General features: G+C 35.7%; 1 protein-coding gene across 1 annotated transcript in view; it reads left to right on the top strand.

Moving 5' to 3' along the window:
- The window catches only part of DDX10 (DEAD-box helicase 10), a 287,618-nt gene that overhangs the window by 231,464 nt on the left and 32,592 nt on the right, over window positions 1-23,562 (top strand). Inside the window, exon 17 of the mRNA XM_060017996.1 lies at window positions 18,784-18,920. Within this exon, the coding sequence (XP_059873979.1) occupies window positions 18,784-18,920 (137 nt within the window). The remainder of the gene's footprint in view (window positions 1-18,783; window positions 18,921-23,562) is intronic.

Raw genomic sequence — 23,562 nt, 5'->3', positions numbered from 1 at the left:
AAGGCAAGATATTTTGAGTTGAAAATGCAAGCTAAACTGTTGACTTACAAATCTCTTTTTGTTTCTGCTAAATTTGTACCTTTCAAGTCTTCCCCACCATAGTTTATGGCAGTCAATTTGGGTAAAACGATAGGTAGGAGTTCCTTGAACTCACCAAGCTCATTGCTACATCTGAGCCTTTACACTTGATGGTCCCTTTTCCGATAATTCTTTCCCCAAATCCACATATGGGTTTCCTTTCTATCTCTTTCCCCTCTTCTTTTCTCCTCTCTTTCCTTCTCTCCCCCTTCTTACCTCTCTCCTCTCCTCCCCTTCCTTCCCTCTTTCTGTCTCTCTGACTCTCCCTCTCCTTCTCCCTTTTTCTGTCTCTCTGTCTTCATGTTCTGGTGAACAGGAAGTGAAACGCCTTTGCCTCCTTAAAATCTGGGCTCTTTTGAGAGGACTACTGAATTTTGCCATGGAAAATCCATCATCATTTGAATGCTATTTAAGCATTGCTTTGCTTCTTTTGACATTTAAAAATATCAGTGACATCAGAGTGTCAGACACCAGTAGCTTTTATTTATTTGGAATGAAACAAATCAAAACCACAAGATGGTAGCTAAGAGAGATTTTTCTCAAGACAGATCAAACGAACGTTTTTCAGTTTTTTAACCACTGAGTTATTAAGTTAATCTTTCTTTCAATCTGTGTTCTTATTTTCTGTTGTTTTTATTGTTTACTAGCAAACATCATTCCATTAGCCACATAAAACTAATTCAGTACATGAAGATGCACATGCTGTACTGGACATTTGAAGGTTATCCAGTTCTTACCACTGTTTCAGCTTAACGAAATGTTTCCATATTTTATCTTCTGGGCTACTCTTAATCACCATTCTCCTTTCTTTTTTTATTAAACATATAATTCTTGGGAAATGATATATTGCTTGGAAATATTAGAAATGCAATACTAGTTACTAACATGTGTTATAGTTTTGGAAATACCTACAAATTAGCAAATATTAATTTTCATAGAGAAATTGAAGGTCAGTTTCTTGTTTGTAATTTTAAGCTTCTGAGTTTACTGCTATATTGTACATGGGTATTATGTAATATATTGCTTTACCCAATGCAAAAGTCAAGGCTATTAATCACCAAAGAACTAATTAATCTTTAGAATTAAGTACTTATTTCCAAAATAGAAAAATGTTGAAGTATTTCTTAAAATTTTAGAGATATATATTTCTCTCACTTATATTTTTCTCTGTATAGCAAATCAGTGGCTTGGAAAAGCATTCTTGTTTTTGTTTTGTTCTGGTTTTGTCATTGATTTTTTAAAAATTTTTCTTAAGAAAAACTGATTGTGGTACAGCAAGTTTGTTAGACTCTGAGCAGATCACTCTTGAATTCTCTTGATGCAAAGGATAAAATCACATCTGAAATAACCTGAAAATCATAGTCAGCTAAAAACACTGGTTAAAAATATATTAATGTTCTACCACCCACCCCCCTAACTTTCTAGATACTAAATTACTCTTGGTTTTTATAACTTTTTCTCTCAGAGAAAATAGATATTGCTTTGTGTGAGATAGTGTTTTTTATGCTTATATGTCTTATTTTTAAGATTATGACTCATGGATTTTAATAGCCCTGTCAGTCACTTTATGGACAAATCTTCTTAGCAGAGGGATAATGATTAGAAAATAAAGATACCAAGCCCTTTGTATTATAGGCCCTGAACTGTAAAAATCACCTGTTTTTATGGAATGTCAAATTAAATTCAAATAAGGGGTAACAATAATACTATCAAATTCTAACATGAATTTACTAATAACATATCTGCAGAACCATGCATGGTTTCAATTATCTGGAAGTACTTACACATATTTAATTTATATGCCTCCACCCTCTTAGCCTTGAGTTTTGTTGACCAAAGAAGCCACTCGACTCTTTTATTTATTATGCAAAAACCCAAGTGATGGTATAAGTAAAATATACTGTTTTCTGGTTGCAAAGTTTATATGCCATTTCACTTCCTGTAATCAAATATAGCTGTTAATATTATGTCTTGACTATCTCTGTGTATGCTCTGCATAACTGCAGTATGCACTCACAGATTCGTGAAAGACTATACAGCTGTTCTAGATTAGGGTTTATGCTGCAAAATCTCTGTGTACTTTCCTAGTTTGGTTAAGTTCACTTAAACAAAAGCATTTTACTGGGGAAGTTGGACATGCTATATATACTGGTAATAGACTAGAAATGAGATATAGATGTTGATATATTTGACAAGATTTATCAACCACTCTCCCTCTCCCCTTAAAAAATAGTTTTGATGCCTAACCAGTAGATTTTCTTGGTGTTCATCTCTATGGTTTAAGTCTAATTTTCTGCACCATAAGATGTTATGATATAGTGATAAGAATATAGAATATGTAGTTAGACCCAATTCTAGTCCAGATTCTGCTGTTCACCAGCATTATGGCCTTAGGCCAAGATGTTTAAGGTCTCTAAGTCTTACTTACCTTGTCTACAAAATAGAAATAAAAGTCCATCAAATAGATTTGTTTGAGAATTGAGTTAACATAAAAAATGTGCTTTGTAAACTGTATATTGATTATATAGATGTCAGAATTCTTATAGGTATTACCTTTCCTTAATAATTCAGTATTTTACAATATATCCAGGTTATCTTCCTCACTTTTTATTATGATTACATAACCTGTCAGCGTCAAAATGACAAGAGATGGAGTTGAACCTGTAGTGACCCATAACACATACTGCTTCTTTCACCTAAAAGTCCATTGTCCCCAATTTCTACTTAATTGAAAGTTCCAGTTGTGTTTGAATAATGGAGGTTTTAGTTTTTTTATGACTTCAAAGTACTTTCAGCTGATAAAATTTGAGCCACAACACAGTTGACCATAGAAAAGACACTAGGGACTTCCCTCGTGGTGCAGTGGTTAAGAATCCACCTGCCAATGCAGGGGACACGGGTTCGAGCCCTGGTTCGGGAAGATCCCACATGCTGCGGAGCAACTAAGCCTGTGCGCCACAACTACTGAGCCTGCGCTGTAGAGCCCGTGAGCCACAACTACTGAAGCCCATGCTCTTAGAGCCAGTGCTCCACACCAAGACAAGCCACCGCAGTGAGACGCCCGTTCACCTCAAGGAAGAGTGGCCCCCGCTCCCCGCAACCAGAGAAAGCCCGTGTGCAGCAACAAAGACCCAATGCAGCCAAAAATGAATTTAAAAAAAAAAGACACTAAATTCTGAAGCCTGTATTAGAATAACTTTAATTGTACCAATATATAAAGAAACCTTGAAAAGGTTATTTAGTTATAACTAGTAATTTATTGTGTGTGTTTATGGTTGCTATGAGACAAGTAAACGAGAATTAAAGAGCAAACTCACAGTTTCAGCACAGCCAAAAATGAAAATGAGAAGCTTGAGAAAGAGGAAATGTTTTTTCTTGTTTGGTTTGTATAGGCACATTGTAAATATAAGTGATCGTTTTGACATTTTTAGGCATTATAAAGAAAATTCTATGTATAACATACCAAATCTTAAGTAAATAGAAGTTTTCAATAACTAAATAGGTTAAGGAATGGCAGTGTTATTTCTTTTGTAGCAGAGATTTTCAAAAAGGTGTATTGAATCTCCTTAAAAAGATAAAAATATATGAAACTTGACATAGGATCAAACGGTATAGAACAGACCAATAGATCTTAAATATTTGCTAAAGTGTAGATGCATGGATGCCTTAGAGAAAGTCCTTCCTTGAGAATTTCACTATTCTGAGCATTTGGTAAATTTACTGTGTCCTCTACAAGGTTAAATATAATTTGATAGAAATAGGACATCAGTTCAGGAGCTATCAATCCATATCACTTTGATAAACCGCAGCTGAGAGAGACACTGTCCATTCTGCCTACGAGTTGGCTTGTTGGGAATGACAAGTGCAGCCTGTGTAGGACCTGAGGACAATATGTTGCAAATGCCCTCAGCTCTTCTGGAGCTGCCACTTTGTTCTCAGTGTCTTCTGATTGTTGCCTGGTACCTGTAGCCTGCAACACCCTTTCCTACTCCTGCCCTTTTTTAAAAAAAGAATTAAAAAAATTTTTTTAATTGCTTCAGCATGATGCTTATTGCTAGAATGAATTTTTCAAATACCACATTTTTTTAAAAATGCCACTTCTCTGTTTAAGAACCCATGTAGATGTCCTCATTCATTAAACTACTCTTTCAACATTCCAGATTCTCCGTAGTCTGACCTTACCCTACAATTCCATCCCAAATTTGTTTATTATACCAAGTTCCATTCCACAGAGGATTGGGGGAGCCCATGAGAGTACTTATGATAAAATAATGGATAAATATATTTAGAAATGAGGAACCTTGGAAATACAGAAATAAAGAGCCCAGAAGGTGACACTGGGGACGAAAACTTAGATGCACAGCTTATACCTGCTGTAACTAAGGTTAAGGTTTAGCTCTGAACTGCTAGATATCACTTGTTCTGCCGTCCCCTCCAACCTGCATCTTCTCTACTTCAGCCTTCTCCCAACTGTGCCCCTGTTTAGTGACATTTCCGTGTATGTGTGTGTGTTCACTTATCTTTCTGATATCCTCCCATTATTCAAAGTTCAGTCTCATATCCATTTCCCATCTTCCATGAAGCCTTCCCTGTGTGTTCCAGCCCTCTTAGAATTCCTTCTTTGACTTCCGTAGCAGTTATACTCACTGTAAAATAGTGTCAATTCTTTATCACCCATCTTTTGTGGTGATCAGGAATTATGTTTTCGGCCAGCTTTCTTGAGATAGATTTTTAAGTATTCTGAGAAATTTTTATATTTCTAAGCTTGTCTGTTGGTGACTCCCTTTATTCACATCAACATCCTATACTGGTGCCTGTGCCACCCGCATTCTTCAGGCATCGTGTTTCACTCTCCTTCTGCATCCTTCACAGGAGCCTGCACAAGGCCGAGATTATAATGTAGGCAGTAAAGTAAGTAAGTCTGTGTATCTAGTCAGTGCTTGTATTTGCAAAAAGCATGGCTTTAATATTTGGAGCTTTCCATTGTGGACCTTTTCAGATATATGGCTGTGTGGATAGTTTAACCACTCTCCAGAGGAAAAGTAGACTTTGAAGAAAAGTGTTACAATTCTGAACTTTCTTACCTCAAAGCACAATTGGGAATCAGTTCCCTTCATAATGTCATTACTCCTGACCTTATACTTCATACTGTGGCTCTGGAATGAAACTCAGGTTGGCCCCAAAACCTGTGTACTAAAGCATTCTACAACTATACAGTTCTAATCACCCAGTGTTGCAGTAATTTATGCCCAAGATTATGTTACTAATTACTTGAATTTGGTGAACAGCAGGTATGGAGCCAGAAATTTCCGGAACATTTTAAGGGAGGGTATGGGGCAGAGAGGTGAAGAGTTACCAGGATGATATAAAACCCCCTGAAGGGCTTCCCTGGTGGTGCAGTGGTTGAGGGTCCACCTGCCGATGCAGGGGACACGGGTTCGTGCCCCGGTCTGGGAGGATCCCGCATGCCGCGGAGCGGTTGGGCCCGTGAGCCGTGGCCGCTGAGCCTGCGCCGCCACTGAGCCTGCGCGTCTGGGGCCTGTGCTCCGCGGCGGGAGAAGCCACAACAGTGAGAGGCCCGCGTAACGCAAAAAGAAAAAAAAAAAAAAACCTGTAAAATTAGCAAAGATGAGGTTCTCATACCTGGCAGTATCTGCAATCTGTTCAGATGTTACCAGTATCTTCTGCATGTCTCCAGACAGACCTTTGGAGGCCTGGGAAGCCTGCATCTGTATCTGGGAGTGTGCTGCCTCATCTGGTGCTTTCTGTAGTAGTCAGGACAGATGTGGTTACATATCCTTTGCCTTTAAAGAAATTTTATATTTTTAACCTCATCTGTTGATGTCACCTTCATTTGCATCATCCTGTAGTAATGCCTGTGCAGCCAGCATTTTTTAAAAAAATACCTCAGTTAAAAACCCTGAACTGAATAATTCTCATACATATGAACTACTAATTTGAACATGCATATAGTTGCTATTAGCATTAGTAAAAATATACATTTTAAAAGGGTCTCAATTTATAGTAATTTTGGTCATTGCATATATTCTCAAAAATAACAATTACTATCATTATGGGGGAAATGAGAATGGAGGAATCTAGGCATTTTTTTTTAATGGTTTAAAAAAAAATCCTATTTTTAAAAATGTTAATAGTGTTGGGCCCATAGAATTAAGTCCAGATTTCCTTGGCATACATTCAAGGCCCCTCCCAAGCTGGCCCTTGTCTACTTTTCTAGCTTTGGCACCCACTGTTGTCCCATCCTTCATGGTCCTGAAACCCCCCTGTTGTTTCGTGCCCCTCTCTCTTTCCCTTTGTCCTATAAATTCTGACTCATTCTCAAGACTATTTTGAATCTATTCTGTGAAATCTTCTCTGTTCTTTTAGATTCCCTTTGTATATGTGTGTGCACACAAATAAAGTAACTCTATGAGCAGATGCTTTACAATTTAGAAGTCTTTCTTTCACTAAACTGGCTTATGTAAATAATCTATAAATACTTGCTGAAGAAAGGAAGGAAAAGACAGCGCACATGAGAGTTCATAAATTTGTATAATGCTTCTTGTATAGTGATTGTTTAGGATTTATGCTGATTTGAAGATTATTATTAACATCACTGACTTGGTAGTTCAGATTATGGATGAAGGTGGGAGATACTTGTTTAAATTATCTTTTTTGGAAAGATTTTAGGTTAATTTTGTATTGTAACCCAAAGGTTTGAGTTCTAGCTCTACCACTGACTATATTTAAATTATCTAATCCTATTTCCTTATCTGTAAACTGTGAAATTTTAATACAATTTTCATTCATTGATTCATTTGTTCATTCATCAAACATTTGTCTTCTAGACATTATTTTTATCTTTAAAATTTAACCTTTAAATATGGACTTTCCAGTTATACTGCTTAAACCTTTAGAAAATGCACCAAAATGTTTGTGTTTTGTTTTTTTTTTTCTTAGCAGCTTATTTGCCTACCTTATTCTTTTGGAAAGCTGCACAAAACAAACTGTCTTTCAGATATGTGGTCACTAGAGATTGTAGTTTCAGCTCTATCTATAAATAATTATATATGGATAGGTGATTTAATATTAGCCCAGCATCTGAAATGATATACAAAAATTGCTTTTTGTTAGTTTCTTACCAGGGAAGCATTGATTGCTAAATAGAATATTAAAGAGATTGATATGCAAGATTGGCTATTTTTTTGCAAAGAGGGAAAGTAATAGAAGGTAAGAAATTTCATGCAGATTTATGTAATGGATAAGTTAGATGTGATTTCCTCAAAGAATGTTTTTCTCCTTTGTAAACAAAACATTTTCTTTGCTTTTGCCTTGCTGAATGGAAAATTGATTATCTTAATTGTGCCTCTATTCAAACTCACTTATAAATGACTGTGTGGCAAACTGTAAGGAAATAGAATAGAGAATTTCAGCATTTGAAGGTTTTCACTGCACAAGTGAACTTTAATTTTGGATTTTAAATTTTAATTTGGCTATTAAAATCATGAGCTAGTTGATTTCTTAGTTAAAGAAAATTTGTGAGAGCATGAGGATAATAATACACTGTGACTGCACATGTCATATTTTAGCAGAGGAGGTACTAGGTTGGTGTTGAGAAGTTTTATAGATAGGAAGAGTAAGAATTAGGAAATAGTAAGTGAACTTGAAATTTCGTAGTATATTTTTATTGCCTTTAAGGTGAAGGTGGCAAAGATGTAAGAAATTGATGGTAGTTCAGTCTTTCTATAATATAAGGCACTTAAGATATTCTTTTGTAAACTTTTAAAAATGTATTTAAACAACTTAAATGAGAGTTAATCTTTTCATGATTGTAAGCCATTGTTTATTATGTGCTGCAGATCATGATTTTTCTAGTTTTAATGTGTAATTTATTTCAACTAAATTTGAAAATAGAAGCCTGAAATGGAGTAAAAACTTAAGACTACTGGAGTAGATTTATCTCCGACAGGTCTACTTATCTTAGCAGTGGTTTATTAGTTTTTTTAAATGAAAACTCAATTCTTTGGTTGCCAAAGTGTCATGGGGGAAATAACAAAAGTTAATAGGATTCAAAATGTAGAACATTTTGGAAAATGGTGTTTTGCTCATTTAGGCATACTCTTTTGTAAAATACTTTGTATTAAAAGAAATAAAACTTCCAATAAAGGACAACTATGTGACTTTTCAATTAAGTAGTGATTGTGGAATTTTAAGGGAACTTGGGAGCAATTTATAACTCATTTCCATTTTTGAAGAAGAAAAGACTTTTGTTTACTGCTGTAAAGAATATTGAATGATTGCTGTCTTCCTTTTTTTTTTTTTAGTGGAAATTTCTTATCCTATATAGAAACTTTGTAGAATTTTGGGTTTGTAGTTGGCATTTATGCTCTGGCCTACAATTCAGATCATGACTATTTTGGTCAATTTCAAAATAAGAAAAAGATGGAATTTTAAGTAATTTGTAGTTTGTGTTTAGCGAGGTTTGGAATATATCCTCTGATTGACAGAGGCAAGCTTTGACCTGGGTAATTAAAAAGAGTGCATACTGGGACCAATTTACTAATGCTTGAACAGTTAATTGGCTCTGTTTTAAGAGGTGTAAGAGTGCTTGTAATACACTCTCCAGAGTGTTAGATGCCATCATTGAGTTGTTTTTCTATGCATTGTTTTATTAGTCCTGTTGTATCATATCACTAAATCAGTATTCAGCTAAACCCAAACGTCACCATTATGGAATAAATTTCTAGGAGACAGAAATAAACTGAAAATATTCAAAAATATTTTAATTAGTATGATAACATTATTATTAAAAAGTGAAGGGGAAATCAGGCTGTTACAATTTAGCATTATGGTGGAGGAACAGTAATTTCTCAGCTCTGTCAGCTGCTCTTGGGTTTACTGTTCTGCACATTTACCTTAGTAGGTAGATGCTCATTTTCAGCAGGCACATTTAATAATAACATTAATCTTTTTGTGCTCATAACTCATAAAAAACATTTTCCATAATTTCTTCTGTAAGTTTGTACCTGGGATTTATAGCTTGGGTAAATCTCAGAAATCAGTCTCTCTTTATCGAAAATGGTTGGCTGTATATAGCAATCAGAATTTTTTTATCTTCCCAATGCTTTCTTAGAAAGTTGTTTTGAAGCTTTATTAGTGAGAACAGAATGTATTTTGAATACCTCATTTTTCTGTAAAATTTTCTTTTCTTCACAGTCTTTATATTCTTTGTCAGGATCAGAAATAGTTTATCATGAATTTTGGAATTTTCCCTCCTTGTGAAATTTTGAGGTGTCAAAGTTGACATTCTGCTTTTAATTCATACAATATGGGGAGGTTCCTTTTTAAAAATCCTAAGTGGGGGCTTCCCTGGTGGCGCAGTGGTTAAGAATCCGCCTGCCAATGCAGGGGACACGGGTTCGAGCCCTGGTCCGGGAAGTTCCCACATGCCGCAGAGCAACGAAGCCCGTGCGCCACAACTACTGAGCCTGCGCTCTAGAGCCTGCGAGCCACAATTACGGAAGCCCATGTGCCTAGAGCCCGTGCTCCGCAACAAGAGAAGCCACCACAGTGAGAAGCCCGCGCACCGCAATGAGGAGTAGCCCCCGCTCGCCACAACTAGAGAAAGCCTGTGCGCAGCAACGAAGACCCACCACAGCCAAAAATAAATAAAATTAAAAAATAAATTTTTTAAAAATCATAAAAAAAAATCCTAAGTGGAATTAAATAACTAAAATTTAAATACAATTCTTAAAGCTTATTTCTATGAATGCTATATGGTAAGCAGAAAGGCAATAAAGATAATTCTCTATATTTAGACTGAATTGATTTCCTCACTAACAAACACTGACTGACCAGCAAGAATGCCCATTCACTCCTTAATCCATTACATGCAATGTGGCTTCCACCTCTACTCCTTAGTAGAGTGGTTGAAATTGTCTCATTCCCTTTTACTTTATAAACATTTAAGGTCTTTGGCCTAACAAAATTTACTGTGGCACTAAGGGATGATCCTTTACTTTCTGTATAGTAAAAGGAAATAATCTATTCTCCTTCACTTCACATCAGCCCTCCTCTCCATTTCTCAGAGTTGTTCTGGAGTTATATAGCTTTGTTTTTAATTTTAATACAGCTTCAAGAGTGTTACCCTTTTTTTTTTTTCTTTTTAAGAATCATTTATTGTTTAGTTAATGTTGTAATTTATAGCAGCGGTCCCCAACCTTTTTGGCACCAGGGACCGGTTTCGCGGAAGACAGTTTTTCCACGGGGTAGGGGAGGGAATGGTTCGGGGGTAATGCGAGCAATGGGGAGCGGCCAATGAAGCTTTCCTTGCTCTCCCACCGCTCACCTCCTGCTGTGCAGCCTAGTTCCTAACAGGCCACGGACCACCACCAGTCCACCAACCAGGGGTTGGGGACCCCTGATTTATAGAGTTTGCTTAATCGGTCTTTTTTTTTTTTATGTGGACCATTTTAAAAGTCTTTATTGAATTTGTTACAGTATTGCTTCTGTTTTATGTTTTCGGTTTTTTGGCTGCAAGCCATGTGGGATCTTAGCTCCCCAACCAGGGATCAAACCTGCATGCCCTTCATTGGAAGGCGAAGCCTAAACCACTGGACTGCCAGAGAAGTCCCAGTTACACTTCTTATTGAGACATTTTGTGCTCATTCAATTTTAACATTAGAATTTCATTTTTGTTTTTGCTTTTGCTGTAGTTGTGAATGCTCTCAGAAATAAAAAGAGATAAGGGAAATAAAACGTGTAGAAGCATATTTAAGCATACGTTTATACCTCTTTTAGAGAAAAAAATGAGGTATACAAGATATATTCTGTTGCCTGTCTACCAGAGGAATTTTATACAATATTCTAAAGTTTTAAACTTCTCAGAAGTAAGACCCTAACTCATTCATTTTTGCATACCCATTATGGGCTAAATGTACTAAGCACTCAGCAAATGATTATTAATTCAACTTGAAGGGAGTGCTTGAGTTTTCTATATTTTTTGAATGAAATTCAAATTCATGTAATGGTCATGAATTTGATCATACATAAGTCCATATGTATAGAAATAACTAGATTCTTTGTGTATGTATAAACCCTCAGTGTGTATACAGACTCTTACATGAAGTTTTCTTGCATGATTCTCTAGAGGGAATTTTAAACATAACTTATTTGTTATTTTATAGGCGTATTGCACATTTCATTTTTCTTTACTGACTAATTTGTTTTCCCATTAAGGTGCTGATTGCATATTTTCAAAGCATCTGCAATTAATTAAAATCTTTACAAGCTTCCTTAAACCTAAATACTGTAAATTTTATACTTGAGAAATCTGAGATGGAAATTAAGTGGTTGACAGTTATTAATAAAAGTCTTATGATCAGATCTAAATTTCATATGATCGGATTTCTAGTGTTAAACCCTTATCAATAATAAGTACTTATTTATTTTTTATACTCAGTATTTAATAAATAATAAATATTTCATAGTATTGTATTCCACTTTAATATTTTCACATTAAATATCTATTTATCAAGTATTTGAGAACCTGCTCTGTGCTTTATGACTACAGTAGTGAGCAGTGTTAAAAAATGTTTAAAGAAGATAGTTTAGGTGATACAAACTTTAACATTTCATGAAGTGGACAGTTTCCTTTTGTAGAACTGCAAAATGGGGCAGAAGGCTGGAGGCTTTTATAGGATAAAGAATAAAGAACAAAGAAGAGAAAAATTGAAGATATCTGATTGATTGGGGCCACATTAATCAACCTTGTTTAGAGTGAGAAGACCCAGAGTTGGCTTGGCGTTTGGGGATTGGCTGACAGGACATACAGCATTTGGACATTTATAGGGACACGGAAGTTGTCTAAGTTTTGGTTTGCTGATGTGGCACCCCAGGCAGGAGCAGCTCCATCTTAGCCCTAGAAATCTATTTCAGTAATGATAACAGGACCTGGCCTCTACTTTCATGAAACTTACTGCCTAGAAAAGGATGCAGACATTAAACAAAAATGAATTCACTCTAGGTATAGCACTGAAGAGAAATCTACAGGATGTTTTACTAAGGGAGTGCTGTTTAGAAATGTTTAATCTGAGACCTGATTACTTGAAGTTAACCAGGTTTGGTATAATAAGAATATATATTTCGTCTTTGTCCCTGGTTCCTGACAATGAAGTCAGAGGTTTTAACCCATGGAATTTCCTGAGTGATGGAAGTGTTTCGTTGTTCATAAGAAGCCCCTGTTCAACACAGTTGAATTTATGCTAATGAGGTGACTCAGGGTGGGATGTCTAGATAGCTTCAGGGTGGGGACTGGTCACCAGAAAGACTAAGCGTGTGATTAGCCCCATCCCTCTTCCTGGGAGGAGGTTGGGCCTGGAAATTGAGTTGTAAGAACTCTTGAACAACAAGATTCTGAGACCTTCCAGATTGGTGAATGTGTTGATGTGCTGGGAAGGTGACCCTCCTGTAGAAGACATGGAAGCTCTGCACCCCATCCCCACTGCATACCTCATCCTGTGCATCTCTTCCATCTGGCTGTTCCTAAGTTATACCCTTTAAATAAATAAACTGGTAATCATAAGTAAAGCATTTTCCTGAGTTCTAGAGAATTATCAAACCTGAGGAGGGGGTCGTGAGAATCCCTGAATTTGTAGTCGGCCAGGTAGAATGGCAAGTAGCTTGGTGACTGCATTTTGCAGCTGGCATCTGAAGTATGGAGTCTTGTGGGACTGAGCCCTTTACCCCTGGGGTCTATGCTAACTCTGCATAGTGTCGGAATTAAATTGAGTTGATAGACACTCATTTGACTTTGAAGACTTAGTGTTGAAGAGAAACCACATGTTTGGTGTCAGAAAACACTACAAACCAGGCAAAAGGAAGTAGAAGAAGATTCCAGTAGAGAAGTAGCAGTAATGCAGACTCTGAGGTGGGAAGGGGCTTGACCTGTTCCAGAATCTTGAAAGTGTGGCTTCAAAGCTTGTAAGCAGGTGATAGACATGATCAGATTTGAAACTTATTAAAAAAAATTCTAATGACAACACAGAGAATTGGAGTGATCAGAAGAAGAATGGTTGCAGGGAGACTCATTAGGAAGGTGGTACAGTATTCCACACAACAGAGAAGAGAGGCTTGGGAGCAAAGGTCATGAAAGTGGGAATGGTCACATACAAGGTGACACAGAAAGCACCCCCATATGTTTTATGAAGTTTATAAAATATTATTGATTCTGAAGAAATAATTGTACAAGTAGCAAATTCAAAGCTTTAATGGTGAAAGTTGAGATTCAGGATGATGTAGAAGACCTAGCATATGTACATATTTGTGTGACCTTGTTAAGCTATTTAGTCATCTGACTCACATTTTCTCAATTTTGAAAATGGGAACAATAATTCTTTTTCTTCCTACTTCATAGAGTTTGAAGATGAAGTAAGATAATGTATGTCAGAGCACTTCATAAATTTGTTGTAGAAGAATGCTACTTCTCATCTGTATTTCTTCTCATCATCAAAACTGAAAGCAAAATAAAAGCTAGTTGGGTTACATTTCTTTTTTGGATATTTTCATCTGCCCTACTTAATAACTGAGTCTTCCAAGTGTGTATTTTAGGAAAAGTATTCCTATTTTAGGTGAAATATTTTTCTCAGAGGTTCTGAAACTGTATTTCAGGAACAGCCAGTTCATAGAGGTGACCCTGATCTCTTAGTGTGTATGAACTACTTTTTTTTTTTAATTTCTCAGAGCCTTAAGACAGGAGTGTGGGTGTGACCATAGGGCTGGGAGGGTAGAGAAAAATGAGAGAATGATTAGTCAGTGAGGGAGGAGTGGTTGCATCTTCCAATCTGGAAGTACCTAAAGAGAAAGAGGCATGTTGACAGCCAGGATCCATAAATTGAAGGCTGCATTCTGCCAGATGTTAAGCATTTAGCAGGGCTAGTGGAGTCGATTCATTCGTTAGTGGCTGCTCTGCAGAAATAGAAGAACATGGCTTTCATTTTAGTGCTTATGTGGATAACTATCCTAGAACAGTTCATTTTATCATCAGGGCAGGGACTCTGTCTTATTCACTGCTATATCCCCAGTACCTCGTAGTATGTTTGTCACATGTCTCCTTAATAAAAACTTATTGAAGGAAGGCATTTTTCTAAAGCGTCTTCATAATACTTATTAAACTTTCTTAGACCATGTTTATCATGTACAACTATGCTTATGAACATAATGATTCTCTGAAATGTACCATATACCCATGTAGTCCACAGAGTCTAGTTGGTTCTCCCTCCTTGACATCTCTCATACCTGTTCCCCACTTCCATCTCCACTGCCACTTCCTTCATTGAATCCCTTTCCTCATCTGGATTATTGTAGTTTTTAAACTGATATCCTACCTTCAAATCTTATACCCTCCAACGACCCTTCCCATTGCTGCCAGGGTGCAGCATCTGTAAGATACAAGTTTAGTCTTCTGCTAAAATACTTAAATGGTTCCCTTTTACTTAGAGCAGTGAGTTTCCAGCCATGATGTTCTAACACACTGATATGTCACAGTCATTTGGAAGGTGATAGGTAGCATTTGGAAGGTGATAGGTACCTCATAGTATTTGTGCTGTCCCTCATGAAAATGAGTCCAGAGAGAGATAAAAGTGAGGATGGTGCCATATTTATAATTAGCTTTTAAATGGTTCATGAAATCACAAGGATAGAGAGAGACAGAGCAGCTAAAATGTCCAATGTCCATTTTCTTTACCACCTTACCTAACTAGAAAGAGCATACTTCTAAACTAGACCTTGACAGAACGATAAACTCAGTACTTTTCTCCAGAATGTTTTCATTATGGCAATACCCTCTTTACTTAGTGATTTTTATTTATGCTTTGTGTTTGTTGTAGATGATAGTGCTTTTAAAATTTTTTAATAGATTAAAGGCATTAATAGAGGCACATTGTACTTTTTAATACAGATATTGTACATTTTTATAGTTATATGTTTCTAACCCTTCAAAGAATGAACTAAAAGACAAAAAGCTCAATATGAAAATGTCTTTCTCCATCATCTCTACAGTTTTAGTAGGTTGAAATTGTGTTTCTGAAAGGAGTGATTGCCAACTTAAATTTGTTTGTCATTGTCATGAATTGAGGAGTATAATGCAGCACAGACAATATGGTATGGCATCAACAGTGGGATCATCTTACAGATCAGGAAATAGCAAGACCTTAATGTTGTCAATTACAAGAAAGTCATAGTAATACAAATCCAGATAATGTTTTATCCATTTAAAAGTAAGTTTTCATCATTTTGAATTTGTATTTTCCTTCAAATAGATAAACATGTATAGTGGAATATTGAGTTAAGGTGTTTATACTAACTCACTTTCTAATTTATTTTGTATTGTACTTATTTTGTGAAGGCCACTTGCTTTATAGTAAATGTTAAAGGAGCATATTAAATGATTCTAGGTGTTAAAATACAATTAATTCAAGTATTCTGCTTGACATATCACAGTACAGATCTCAGAGCCAACAGAGCAACTGGAGATTAGGGGAAAACGCAAGAAGCAAGGAAATCACAGAGAGGGGAGCCCAACTCTGCCTAAATCCTTGGCTGAGTGTCACATTTCACAGGCTGAGGGAAGACTCATAGGAAACCAGGCTAAAAAAACAGCAGTTGGAAGCCATAAGAACAAAACAGAGATGAGATATAAGTAGCTGAGTACCATGGGTTAGAGAGAATTTGCAGGTTGAATCCAGGCAAGGTAATTGTCTATTAGAATAGAAATCTAATAATCCTCAGAAAAACCTAACAGAATTAAGTTTTTCTATAATATATTATCTAAAGTATCTAGTTTTCTACAAAAATATGAAACGTAGTGAAGCAGGAAATTGTGATCCGTGGCCAAGAAAAAGTACTCAATAGAAACTCTTGTTAGCCCAGATTTGAATTTATCATAGATTTCAATGTAGCTATTTAAAGTATGTTAAAAGAATTAAAGGAAAATATAGGTATGTAAATAAACAGATAGGTAGCCTCCCCAGAGCAATGGAAACTATATTTAAACAAAACAAAAACAAATGTGGTATTAGACCTGCCTGAAAGCACAATTACTATAAAATTTTTGCCAGGCAGGCTGAAAAACAGTTTGGAATTGTCAGAAGAAAGCAACAGCAAACCCGAGGACCCAGTAGAAATAACCCTGTGCAAAGAACAGAAAGAAAAAAGATTGCAGAAAAATGAACAAAACTAAGAGAACTGTGAAGTAGTCCATTATACATGTTCTTGCAATCATGGAAGGAATGGTAAGAAAGAGGCATAAAAATATTTGAAGAAATCATAGCCAAAGACTTCCCAAATTTACCGAAAAGCATTGATAGATCCAAGAAGCTTGCAGAGAGCCCCAAGAAAGACAAATACAAAGAAAACCATTCTTAGACACATCATAGTCTAACTGCTGTATGATAAAGAGAAAATTTTGAAATCAACCAGAGGAAAACAACACTTATTGCTACACTTCAAAGAAAAAACTGAAATTATTTCTCGCTGATGAAAAAATTCAAGCTTCTAAGAAAAAATTAGAATTTTAGAAAACTTATATCCACCAGTAGCTTCCCAATACTTTGAAAGACATTTAAAATGATATTGACCATGATATTAAGAAATATGATTTTTAAAAATATTGTATAATGAAATGTGTTAATATTTGAAGATCCATATAAAGAAGATATGCATAATTTAGTGAACCAGTATTTTCCACATGACTGGTGCACAGTGTTATGAAGTCATTCACTGGTAAAAGATCCATTCAAAGTGCAAAGTAGACCAATGGATTTTAATGTAACAGAGTACAGGAAGCTTATTGATAATGGCTTCAGATTCCACATTGTAACTACTTTTTAAGAAACTTCCACTCATCAGTGTTTATTGTAGTATCAAAGGAGAGTAACTGCACTTCTCTAAAAAGGCTGTTAAATTACTTTTCCCTTTCCCAACTACCTATCTCTGAGAGACTGGATTTTCTTCGTATGTTTCAACCAGAACAATGTATTGAATGCAGAAGCAGATATGAGCATCAAGATATCTTCTTCTGAGCCAGACATTAAAGAAATTTGTAAAAATGTAAAACAGAGCCCTTTTGTTTTGGAAAGAGTAGCTATTTTCATAAAAACACTATTTATGTTACCATATATGTTAATATATAATAATGTAGTGTTTATTATTACTTTTAAGTTAATGAATTTTTAAAAATTCTAAGTTTCAACTTCTAATACATTAAATGGCAATAGATATAATCCACCTTAACAGGAGCTCTTTGGAGTCCTTTATATATTTAAATGTATAGGTGCCGTGGGACCAAAAAAGCTTGAGAATTACTTTGGTAATTCTCTGGCTCCACCTTTAGATAACAGATTCCTTTGAGAGCACCAGACTGGAAAATTGGAAATACCTTGTAGCTTGGGAGATTAGTGTTCTTCAGTATACAATGACATTCAATTTTTGTTGTCATCCTTGATTATTTTCAAATGGACTGTATAGTAGTATGCTGTTGAGTTGTACTGCTTACTGCCTCTGATGGCAGCCTTTTCTTCTTCCCTTCTGATATTTGTTTCCAGACCTTTTATTTTTAGCAGGGAATTTTACCAAGAAAGCAATAAAGGACTTTTGCAGTAGTGACTAATCCTTATTTTCTTTACTTCTTCCTTCTTTGGCTATGTTTAGAGGTTATCAAGGAAGAGCTGTACAAAGAATGTAAGCAGACTTCAGTAGAGGGCTGCACAGTCAATTGCTATGCTATACTGAGTTGTTATTCAGTTTCTGGGAAACAGCATTAATCATTTGAAATCAAAGAATCATTGAAGTTTGTCTCATATGGTGTGAAAAAGAATTATAAAGTGGGTAACTAAGAGAAATTCGTCCAGAATTGTTTTTTAGTCCTGCTTACTGCTTATAAGCTGTTAAATGCGTGTGACAATGTTTGTTTGTATTTCTTATCTACCAGGTGACAAAACCAATCTGCCAGAAATAAACTTATTATAAGGGATGTTCATTACATAAATGTGTAGTAAATTTATTTTAACATTGCATTACTTTGTTCTCACAAAACAAAAGTAAAAAAGCCTAAATACCTACCTACTTGGATGAAACTGTATAGTTCCCAACTTTCTGTATCTTGGTATTCTATCTTATTTTTTAATTGTTCTTAGTTACTTCGTACTTAATTCGAATTTAGAAGGCCCTTCACTATCAATGAGCTAATACAGATCTGATTGTTGTTTTAAGATTTATTGCGATCAAAAAATTATCAGATATTTCTGTACTCTCTCGTCTGGCCTTTTACATTTTTACCTAATATTTTTGGTAGTTTTGAAACTTGCGTAGTGGACAAGAGCACTAAAACAAATTTATTTTACACTTTATTTCTTTGATAGTTGAGTTACATGGAAGTAATTAAACTGTCAAATTTGTCCCATATTGTGTTTAAGGGACTTAATAGTGATTTACTTTTTGAACCATATTTTGTTTTACTTTTGAAATGACATGGGTTTTCTTTCTCAGTGCAAATGATTATGGTTCTGAAAGTCACATAGAGGCTTTTGCCAGAATAAAAGGCTTCTAATTTGAGGATCTCAGTTAGGGATATTTATTTGGGGCTAGAAATAAGACCTGATTATTTATGAGCTGTTTTCTTAAACGACAATTTCCCTTGCCTTTTCTTAGGCTAAAGATGAAGAAGAAGCCTTTCTGGATTGGAGTGATGATGATAATGATGGATTTGATCCAAGCACACTTCCAGATCCAGATAAGTACAGAAGCTCCGAAGAATCAGATAATGAAGATATGGAAAACAAAATTAGGTATGTTTCTACCGTTGGTGGCATTAAGAATATGGGTCTTCTCCTTTTAATAACTCCAAAAGATGTGTGGAGACAAACATCTCATGCTCTTCTCGTCATTTTAGGGGCCCTTCTACTGTTTCTGTTAATTCCTGTTAACAGATATATTGGGTGATATGAGAGTTGTATCTTTTTCTTTGTCTATTCTCTTCTTGTCTCTCTCTTTCTGAATCTTTTATGCTTAAGTATTTGATGCACTAGGGTATATTTAGTGCAAACAGAGGTAAGATTTTATTTTGATTCACTGTTGAGATTGGTGTTAAAAATTATTTCTGAATTTTTTAAAAGGGCAGTTTTACTTTCACATTCTTTGATGTAAAATTAAGTAAGAAACACATAAAATAATGGAAAACTCGTACATAAACAGCCTTTGACAAATTCTCTCAAATTAGAATCTGTTCATTTTAATGTGGACTTACTTGCTGCCATGCCAAAAATAGATGAAATGTAATGAATTGAATGGCTTGCTCAGCACTTGTTTTCAGAGTACTATGTATTAGATTAAATTGAGATTCTGTTGATTTAAAAGTTGAGAATATTGAACTGCATGGTTCATGACTGAACTAAATCAATGAGCCTATTTAGGCACAAGGGGGAGGTACTAATGATGGATGAAGTTAATATGGTTGAAAGGGAGAGGAAGCTTGTTGGAACCCCTAAAGTTGCTAGTCTGAAAAGTTTGGAGTTGAAAAAATAGGCCACAGAGAGCTATAATCCAGTTTTAACTAAGAGCATTATGAAAAGGTCTCAAAAAGATTATGCCCTTAAGAGAAAAATGCTATAGAGAGATCATTTCAGAGTTACTCTTTATTTTAATATTGTGCTCATTTAAACATAGTATTATTTTATAATAGTGAAAATGACTTATCCAAAATGCAGTCTTCCCATGTGATGCCAGAAACTTGAGACATTTGCTATTGGACAACTAGGTAATGGACATAATAGCTTTACTACCACAAGAAGCACCACAGGTGAAAATAATTTATTAGGATTTAGAAAAAATATTTAAATGATAAGGGTTAAATAATTTAGGTCCAGGGCATAATTCTAATCTTTAGAAATTGACCTCTAAGAGTAAATATGCATATTCTACTTCAGAAAATACACATGTCCAGACCTTGATGAACTGTCAGTATGGTTGTTTGTTGCCCTTTTTATTCTTATATAAATGTCCCTGTTTCAGGGTAGTTTATGGGATCTCCATTTTGATAGATGTGATCTAACTTAACACGTATAACTTTGTATCATTAACTTCTAAATGCTCTGTGTAATTTTACTTTCTGAAGGGAACTTTAATTGGTTCTTACAGTTTGTTATTTGGCCATATTTTCCACATCTGTCTAACATACCTTTAAAACATAGAGCCAACCTTTGAAATCACTGGTAAGATGTCAGCAATCCTTCTGTATCTGATTCATAAGGATTTTTGTCTAACATTTTTCATGATAGTTTCTGGGTCGTCCTTAATCTACGTACAGCAGACATTTCATTTCATTCTTTTGGCATCTCTTACCCTCATAGTGACATTTCCCTACTACCACGTAGTTAATATGACTTGTTCTCAAATAGTTTCACATTTCATCTTCTTAATGAGCTTGTAAATGCTTTGTAGCTAGAAAATCTGTCTTTTTATACCAATACTTTCAGGTCCAGCCTTTACTCATCTCCCCAGCATTAATGTCATAGGCACAGAAAAAGGCCCTAAAATACTTGTATTGATTAATAGATTTATGAAGGAGATTTATAGAGTAAAAGAGAGAAACATAATGATAAGCAACTATATAATTGGTCCTAATAGCTTAAATGATACCAGAGATGACAGAATAGATGGTTGCAGAACTGGAGGAAGCCAAGTTCCAATAGTGTAATGGTGATGCACAAGATGGTAGTAATACCTTGAGAGATGCCAAAGCATCTTAACTCAGTGACAAGTGTTCAGATGGGAAATATTTAAGCATTACATGAAAATTAAAATAGTTTTAAGTTAAGGCATAACTGATAACTATATTAGCAGAGATTGAAAGGAATTGATAAACTTGTCTTAGGCTGAAGAAAAATTATCTTGTTGTTGAAAAGAATATCAACAAGGACTTTATTCCTTTAGTACATTTAGGGGCTTCCTAGCAGTTTTGTCTTTGTATGAGCACAGTGATTATCTAGTCCACCCTCCTCCTCTTATAGATGAAAAAGCCACGGCTTCGAGGGATAAAATCATTTGTCTGTGATCACAATACAAGTTAGGCACAGGTCAGTGTGATCTGCCTGAATCAAATTGAACCTCTGGTTCTAATACTCCAGACAAGTTATATAGAATTACTATGGCATTAGAAGAGGTAGCTCAGGAAAACTACCTCAAGACAAATTTAATGTTATTTGGCTGAAGACCTGATCCATGGACTAACCATAGGATAGATTTGACTGGACCATGGTTTCCCTACCTCAGCATTATTGGCATTCTGGCCCAGATGATTTTTTGTTTTGGAGAGTTTGAGGTGGTTGTAGACTGTTTAGCATCATCCTCTACCACTAGCACCTCCCCAGTTGGGATAACCAGAAGTATCTTCAGACATTGCCAGGTATCCTTTGGGGAGCAAAATCTCTCACAGTTGAGAACCAATGGACTAGACCCGGGATGGTAGAATGTATTACTAGTGCTTAATTGCCCCATCCCTCATCCAGGATAGGCTTTGTCTGTATTCCTTTCCATTTAGTCCTAGCAGTCCTTCTCAAACAGGGTCCATCAATCAATCGGGATTGGTACACAAGATAAAACCTGTTTTCCATTCCTGGACTAGAAGGTAGGATTTAGGGTAAGTTACAAGTAATAGTCTACATGTGAAATTTCTATTTATACTCTAATTTTCCCTTCTCTCTTGAAATTACCTCAGTGGCAATGAATAAAGATATATGTAAACTAAAACCACACTGTTTTGGATAAGAAGAGGCATTCACAAGTAAATTCACGTACACTAGAATTTTGACAGTAGTAATTGCTTCTGCTGTGTATAATAATAGCGCCAATTCTATCTTCCTATATTGTTCCAGTTCTGCTACATCTTTTTTTCTTTGCCTCTCATGGACATGACCGAATGCTAAGATTTTGTGATGTTAGCTTTAGAGGATCCTCCTGGCTTGTTCACAGGTTTTATTTGGTGCACTGTTTCTGGCTTCTGCTCAATAATTGTAGGACAGCTAGTGTTCCAGCCTCTTGGTCATCCTCACTCTGCCAGTAGGTTATTCTCTGGATATTAATTTAGCATTTTCAGATATGAGTTTGTATAGGACTGGTTATACCAATTAGAAAGTGGCTATTAGTCCCAAACTAACTAGTATGAGCTAATTTCTTTGAATGTTTCCTTTCTATGTCTCTTTTTCCTTCACTTTGGTGACACCCGTAGATATTCAGCACAGGTAACACATTTGTCTCTCTACATGGAAAGACACTTAGTCAGTAGGAAATAGGCAAAGGAGAGCCAGATTTAGTGGAGAACGACTGAACTTGGGGTCAGTAATTCCTCCTCAGGGAGGTCTGATAGGATTTTAAAGAGTTTGTACCTCTGTCCTCCTCCTCAGCTCAGTATATAGCCACAGTAGAATTTAAACCCTCCTTAACCCTCTGTAGAATTATCAGAATTGTCATCTCTAACACTGAGATTCAAAAGAGATTCTCATATATAAGATCCAACTTCTTTAAGTTAGCATGACAAAAAGAGGTACCTTGCTTATAATATAGTCCCAGGGACAATGAAAATGATATGACCCTGAGTTCCTTTTAAGGAACTTTAAGAATGCTGCCATTAATAGCTCCATTTATCCTTAGAAACAGAGCTATGAAATAGGGGGAGTGGGTAATCTACCCATCGTACAGAAGGAATGTTAGCTGGTTACTCAGTAGCAGATGCCTGAATTCCATTGGAAGCTCTAAGCTTTTGTGCGCTATTTTTGAAAGTAGGTATAGAAGGGAGAGCTTGCTTTGATGCTCTCTGCTTTCTTTTCTCATCTTCCATCTTACAAATGGGTCCATGCTATCTATGTTTTACTCTGTGGTTTTCATTTCTGATTCCTTCTACGGAACTAGCATAGGTAGAGTTAATACAAGATATTGGGATTTGTTGTTATTATTATTGTTATTAAAATAGACAGAAAATTTAGTAGGAAACCTAGCTCTTTGTTGCAGCGGACTTTGTGACATCAGAGAATTCACTGGTCTGCAGGGAACTACACAGAATCATGTGTTCTTGTCTCCAGTGAGTTTTGATATAGACTTTCATACCTTTTGAGGACATAAGACCTCGAATATTGCATGTAATTATCTTTGTGCTCATAAGTGATTTTTCATTTCTTAATCTCCCAAATAGTCCATATAGTAGAGTTATACTGCTTTCACAATAAACATATTTGACTAGCTTCTATATGTGGTGCCAAGAGCTGGAGAAGCAACTTTCTGCATTATTTAAATCACATTCTGATTATTTAAGAGTTAAAAAATTTCTACTTGATCTGTAGTCTCTGGCTTCTTGTCACATTTCCTCCATCCATTCTTTCAACTAAGAATTTTTTTAGTACCTATCCTGTGCCAGGCATAGTGCAGGTACAGAGGATA

Source organism: Delphinus delphis, chromosome 8 (assembly GCF_949987515.2).
Source record: "Delphinus delphis chromosome 8, mDelDel1.2, whole genome shotgun sequence".
NCBI lineage: Eukaryota > Metazoa > Chordata > Mammalia > Artiodactyla > Delphinidae > Delphinus > Delphinus delphis.
The sequence above is the reverse complement of the archived record's forward strand: the minus strand, read 5'-3'. Positions and strand labels throughout refer to the sequence as shown.